We start from the raw sequence: 7,299 nt of genomic DNA on the forward strand, positions 1-7,299 counted from the left end.
ATTTTAGAAAAAACCGTCGGTACGATGTTCTAGCAAACCGGCCAAAAATACCGGGCTTAAAATACCGGCCTGCTGTGCAAAATCCGATTTAACCGGTTCTATCGGCCGGTTTGAACCGGTTTTTAAAACACCGGTTAAACACACTTGGTGAAAAATTTCAGGTTGACCAACTATCAGTCTCCACTTGAGTTAACATAAAGTGAAGTTAGTTTCGAAAACAAAATAAACAATTTTGATTGGTGTAGAATGCGGGTTAACAATAGTTAACTGTTACGGAATGAAGACCCATTTTTGACTTATGTTGCTTCATATCATGGAGGATTATCCGATAATATCTGGCGCTAGAGTGGCATTAGTTGTTTTTTTTTTTGGTCACACATCACTTTCACCCTACCCCCTTTTGGTAAATTTAAAAATATAATCCCACCAGGTGGCTACTCAAGTTCTGCCAAGGTATCTTCCTTTTCATTACTTTTTTTTTTCTTGTCAAGCTCTTACTTTAATTTATTTGTGTAACCATCTAAAACACTCATCTAATCTTTCACAATTACTTTAAAATATCTTATATCTTATAATATAAGGATATGGTTGCCACTTGATCACAAGCAAACAATATAATTTGTCTAGTACTTCTAATTTAATCTACCTTTGCTATAATATGATGTAACTCATACATGCAGCCTTCTAGAAAATACCAAAACATATGTTTTATGAATTTGGATAAGAAACACGTACTAGCAGGAGAGTCCACACGTTGCGACGGGTAAACTCTGTTGTTGCAATGCAACGAGAATTTAGTGTCATCAGTTCGGTTTGTTATGATATGGCATTGATAGGATTCATTCAGATCAGTTTACAGCGGAATAAGGACCGAAGAGGCACTTCAAGGAGGTTAGAATTCATCATGTTTTAGAAATAGTGTATTGGAGTACTAAAGGGCAGCAAGTCACAATATGTGGTAACGGGTCACGAAATTTTTGTTTGGTTTGGATTAGATTTACTTCAAATTTCACAGGCCAGATTGTTGGCACAATTGTTGTTTGGCCCAATTGTAAAGCCCAGCCCAAGAGTTATTAGGGTTTTATTATATTTGGTAATGTCTTGGCTAGCAATTTTGGTTAGTCTATATAAGCCGAGTTATGGTTAGACATTAGAAAAAAGAAGTTGGTGTAACCAAGTTAGGGTTCATCACGAGTCAAACCGACTTAGGGTTTGAGAATTGTAATTAGATTTTTTGAGTGAGCTTTTTTGATTAATATAAACGAGAGTAATTCGTTACTTGGTGTCTGATTATCGATTCGGGACTTGAATTGGTATCAGAGCCAAGTTCAAGAAATAGATAATCGGTCGGCGATCGAGACAAAGTCGGTGACGGGCTAATATTTGGTGACCGAAGAAACTTTTGGGCTTTGGCTTTTTGTTGAACAACCGGGAGAACAAGTGGGTTTCTTTCGAGTTTCGATCACCTAACAGTAAGATCAAATCAGCATTGGAAAGATCACGTATCGCTGTCTTTTCTGTTAAAGTGGGACTTTTAGTCAACAAAAAGCGGGTTCGGTTATGAAAAGTTGTTCAGACTGATTGGTTTGTGTTTGTTCCAACGAAAGTGGAAAAGGGGGTTCTACGTCAATGGCAGGTGAAGAAAAAAGACCGATAATCCAACCCAAAGCGAGTGAGGGGATTTCGTTACAAGTTCCAAAGCTGAATGGAACTAATTACATCACATGGGCGATGGTAGTGGAAGCGATTTTGGATGATCAAGAGTTATGGGAAGTTGTTCAACCGGAAGAGGATGCGGTTATTGACGTGAAGAAGAATAAAACGGCAAGATCATTTTTGTTCCAAGTGGTGGATGGTGATATTCTTCTTCAGATTTCTCAATACAAGAATGCCCAAGATATATGGACGGCTTTGAAGGCACGGTATGTTGGGGCCGAGCGAGTTCAAAAGGCTCGACTACTAACGTTGAAAAGTGAATTTGAGAAACTCAAGATGGCAGAAAACGAGACTGTTGACGAGTTTGTAGGAAAAATAACAAGTATGGTTTCAAATGCAACGAGTCTAGGTCACGTGTTCAAGCAAGATGTCTTGGTGAAGAAGTTACTAGATGCGGTTCCAAAAAAGTACTTTCAACTCGTAGCCTCAATCGTGCAAAGTGTTGATCTCGATAGTTTGATGTTTGAAGATGCTATTGGAAGACTTAAGGCATTTGAAGAGTGTCTAAGAGGGAGAGAACGTGCTTCAAATTCACAAGGTCAGTTACTTTTTAATCGATCGAAAGTAGTTATAAAGGTAAGTCGTATGATCAGTCTGGTAGCCTAGGTAAGGGTTGGCCGAGTTCACAAGGGCGTGGAAGAGGCCGTGAAACTGGAGGTCAAGACCGAGACGATGAGGACCAAGATGGTTGCAAAAACCGAGATGGTCAAGATCGTGGGTCAAGACAGTCAGGTCAAAGAAGAACGAATGATCGTCAAAGGGGAAGAAAGGATAGATCACAAGTTCAGTGTTACCGTTGTGATGAGTTTGGTCACTTTGCGGCTTTGTGCCCGGAACGTATGAAGAAAAAGGAAGAATCTAATTTGAACAAAGTTGATAATTTTGATCCATCTTTATTTATGATTAAAGGTGATCAAAAGACAGTTTTACTGAATGAAGACAGTGTGATTCCAAAGCGTTTCAAAACCGAGCCAATGGAGAAAGATGTTCGGTATCTCGATAACGGAGCATCGAATCATATGACGGGTAATAAAGCGTACTTTTATGAATTGAATGAATAAGAAACGGGAACGGTGAATTCGGAGATGAATCTTGTATTGATATTCGGGGAAAAGGGTCAGTCTTAATTGAAGGGAAAACAGGGGAGCAGCGCCTGTTAACCGATGTTTACTACATCTCAAGCCTACAGTGCAATATCATAAGTCTTGGTCAAGCAACGGAAGGTGGATGCGAGATTCACATGAAACATGATTTGCTAACCATTAAAGATGATATAGGTAAGCTTTTGTTAAAGGTGACATGGACCAATGACCGATTGTACAAGATTAGCCTCAAGATAGCAAGTCCCGGTAAACGAAATAGTATTGGAATGAAGAATTTTATAGGTAGGGATCTTCAAAGTGTTGGACTAAAAGAAGACAAGCCGGTTCGAGTCAGATTCCAATCAAAGACTCAAGTTCCAAAATTCAAAGTACAAAGAAAAGTGTTCAAGAAACTAAACACGTGGTCAAGAAAGTGATTCAAGCCCAAGTGAAGGCGTCCAATGATCAAACGAAGCAAGTGTTACTTCAAGCTAGGTGGAGCTCAAAGAACATTGCAAGAGATCAAGAAAAGCCTCGAGAGAATCAAGAGAATGATGACAAGCGTGAAGTTGAAGATCCGCCAATTTCGAGTAGGAAATTAGGGGGTGAGTTGGGTGAGTCGGATACAACAATTGGGGGGGGGGGGTGATTGTTGGCACAATTGTTGTTTGGCCCAATTGTAAAGCGCAACCCAAGAGTTATTAGGGTTTTATTATATTTGGTAATGTATTGGCTAGAATTTTTGGTTAGTCTATATAAGTCGAGTTATGATTAAACATTAGAAAAAAGAAGTTGGTGTAACCAAGTTAGGGTTCATCAAGAGTCAAACCGAGTTAGGGTTTGAGGATTGTAATCAGTTTTTTTGAATGAGCTTTTCTAATTAATATAAACGAGAGCTATTCGTTACTTGGTGCTTGATTATCGATCTGGGACTTAACAGATTGCGGGTTACAAATTGTTGTAGATTACGGTTTAGAACTATAGCGTATCAGTGGTTAGTTATACCACACAACCTTTAAACAAGTCAAAGGGCTGCACATTCGTATTATTTATGGGGGGGGGGGGGGGGGGGGCAATTTTGGAATCAATTAGTCACCACGCAAATCAAATAAAGAATTAATTCAACTTCGGGTCAAAGATTGTGGCTACATGTTGTGTTACATATTAGCATCAAATGACAATTTCAGGTTTGTTGATATAAAAACGAATTGTTAACGGGTCAAGTGACAGGTATTTGCTAACTAGGCAAGTGACAAACGGGCTAGGTTCGAATTTAGCAGGTCAATAACACTACATAAGCTCTCTTTCACCTGTTTAGAAGTCAACTCCATCAAAAGGTAAATATCAAGTTTCCACATGACAAGTAAACAAACAAATAGCCTTGTAAGCCAACTCAAGCTGGATAAGCGAAGCTCAAGTCCAGGCTCGTTTATTAAACAAGCTTATTATTAGGCCCGAGATCGTATAAGCTCAGCTTGAGTTGAGCTCTTAATGAGCCAATGTCAAGTGTGCAAGACAATAACTGAAAACGTAACTGAAAAGTATAACCGAATTAACAATAGAATAGTCTTTAGTAACTTTCTTCAAAAAAGAAGCGCTAAACCGACATCAGGTACATGTTCGTAATTGTCCCAAAAACTAAATTCAAACCTGAATATCAATAGACTTGGCTGGTTTCGAGGCATGTTCAGCAGATTGAATCCGTTTAATGAAGAGGTCCACGTAAGCTATTTTTCTTAACGGGTCGGTTTTCCTTCAAGCTTTTATTCAATCGTTGTTTGACCACGCTCACCTTAGATTGCACCTCCACCATATTTTTTCTTTCGAGCTGGTCAGTAATACTTTCAATCATAGGTCCGAATCCCTAACACTTTCTTCAGTGAGGTTTTCAACAATAGTTAATCTTCTGTTATAATGGGTCACCATCATTACCATCAACATAAAAGATATGTTAAATGATAATTTAAGATAAAGACTAAAGTTTACATTTGGATCATTTAAAAGTCTTATTAAATAGCCATCAGTATTAGTCCTAGGAAGATGTTTGTCAGATTCATTATATATCACCATGGTTGAGAATTTCAAATCTGCTGAGTACTCAGTGATTCCAGTCACTATAAATGTTTACCCACTTGTTTGCCCATACGCAAAAAGACGCGTTGTGACACAATCGTCACAAAACGTAAACAATTAACTACATTGAAAAGCAGTATCAAACTAACAAAGTATACTAACCATTGATACAGTCGGCATCCGATAGTACAGTTATCTCTAGCCTCATCTTGATACAATCGTCACAAATCGTAAACCAATTACTACATTGAAAAGCAGTATCAAACTAACAAAGTATACTAACCATTGATACAGTCGGCATCCGATAGTAAAGTATGTGTAGCCTCATCTTGATACACCTTCCTTGTAAAGCAATCATAACTAAAAACCTTGTCTATACACAATTATTCTTCGAATTATAATTATAATTAAACATTTAAGATCTTGAAGATATGAAATAAACATAAAAGCATAGGCATTCCAAAATAATTAAGCATTTTTTCTTCAGATTCTTTTGTTATGTTAATATAATCAAAAACAACCACACGATTTACAATGAAGTGGCAGGTAAGCAGGAAACAAGCTGCGCCGCAACCCCCTTTTGGATAGCAAACCCAACCCTACTAAAAACAAAGTTTTGATTCTTATGGGCCGATAAATTGCTATGCATGACTTTCTGAACACTATTTAGAAGGTCCACGGCATCTACAGCTAAGTAACCAAAAGTGTCAAAGGCAAATGAGATAAACACGTGTTGATTCTCCAAACAAGCTTTCTCGTGTTTAACAACCTTGCCCGATGCCGCCTTCAAAGCTGCCTGATAGGCTACAAACCCATTGTCCCTTAGCCCAACAAGACGGGACACTCCTGTGAGATCCACACAGGCGTGTTTCCCCCTACCCACCCAAAAACAAGAATATCGGCCGGTTGTAACGTAGATCTTCCTTCCAGAGGATCCGTAAGAAAGTTTACGGGAGCCTCCTTTTTAGCTGAAATTCCGGCCTGTTTAAGAACATCGCATAGAACATCCCTCACCAAATCATGTATGTACTTAAACCCAGGTAAATCTTTGCAATGAATTGCGTGCTCGCCAAAAGAATCCAAACAGACCTTGCGGCAAACTGGCATGGCTCATCTACCGGGAACAAAGGAATCATTAACCGATACTTAAGGATGGTCCGGTACTCCAAAGCCGACATATGTTGGCCCAGTCCTTCAATAGGGATAACACTTAAGAAATCTTGGGCCCGTGGAGCTCGAAGGCACTCAAACACCGCTTTTTGACGAAAACATAAATCAAACTTCACTTCCAAACTCTAGATGATTCCATTATAAAGGGCACTCGCCAAAGCATGTTGGGCTTTAGGTGGGGCGGTGTCTTTATTAGAGAAACCGCTAATATCAAAATCAGGAAGTGAAATATGCAACCGATCTATCGCACTCCCATAATCGGAGTCAAACTCATCAATACCAAAATCTCGAAGAATGTGGTCTTGCAATTTCCAAGATTGTGCCCTCGATGCCACAAACGCATATGCAGATACGTCTGAAGCTAAAGATAAACCCAAACTTCCAAAACGAGTCGGAAGTGATGCCAACCTCCATTGAAATATCTCCAAAGAAGGGACCACTACAAACTACGATGTCCTCAATCGCCCCCTGAAGGCCATTGTCAAAAATAGAAAAAGCTTCCCCTACATACTCGGGCTGGCACGTTCTGAGGCCAAACAACAACTTACCTACTCCCATACATGATTGAAGCAAGGAGCTCGCATTGAGGGTCCCGCAAACGTGGGAGATGGCTCATCAGTTCTACAGCCCGCAAAGCCCTTTTCAAAGCAAGTCCGCTGATGAATTCTGCATCCCGACTAACGGCTCCACCAAGGAGTTTCACACCTAACATCGGCCTTCCAATCTCATAGGGAAACATCCCCTCCTGCACCTTAACCCCATTGCATGACGGCCAAAATACTTCCATTTTCTTAATGTTAAGTTCAAGGCCCAGTCGGGGGCCCTCTAACTTGTTAATATCCAAAGCTTTAGCAACCTCTTTAGCGTCTCCAATAATTGTACCATCATCTAAGTACCAAGCATGGAAGAGGAGCTTACAGGAATCCTGGACAGGATGAACAAGTGGGTGCAGAACTAAGGCGAAAAGAAGAGGTCCCAAGGGGTCCCCCTGCTGAACCCCAATGGTGGACCAAATGTGGTCATCCCCCATATATAGCCTGGACGGCTGCCCATATAAAAAGTTTACCCATAAGGAAATAGACAGGCATCGAGCATGAACCTCATTTAGAAGGGCAGTCCTATCCACCAAGTTGAAAACATTACAAAAATCAAAGGTAAGCATAGCCAACGACCCATCAGAATGAAACTTATTTAAAAACCTGTTCGCGCTACAAAGCACAGCCTCAGCACCACTAGAGACTCCCACCCCAAACTGAAA

The 7,299-nt window shown here is 40.0% G+C and overlaps 1 protein-coding gene across 1 annotated transcript; it reads left to right on the top strand.

The window, feature by feature from the left end:
• The first annotated feature begins 1,629 nt into the window (after positions 1 to 1,629).
• LOC143610241 (uncharacterized) lies at positions 1,630 to 2,777 on the top strand. The gene is made up of 4 exons (XM_077084776.1): positions 1,630 to 1,922; positions 2,061 to 2,254; positions 2,323 to 2,553; positions 2,626 to 2,777. Exons 1-4 carry the CDS (start codon positions 1,630 to 1,632, stop codon positions 2,775 to 2,777), a joined length of 870 nt encoding a protein of 289 aa, XP_076940891.1.
• Positions 2,778 to 7,299: the final 4,522 nt, after the last annotated feature.

Source organism: Bidens hawaiensis, unplaced genomic scaffold (genome assembly GCF_021521415.1).
Source record: "Bidens hawaiensis isolate Kalapana, Puna unplaced genomic scaffold, B.hawaiensis_p1.1 tig00002186_1, whole genome shotgun sequence".
In the NCBI taxonomy this organism is placed as follows: Eukaryota; Viridiplantae; Streptophyta; class Magnoliopsida; order Asterales; family Asteraceae; genus Bidens; species Bidens hawaiensis.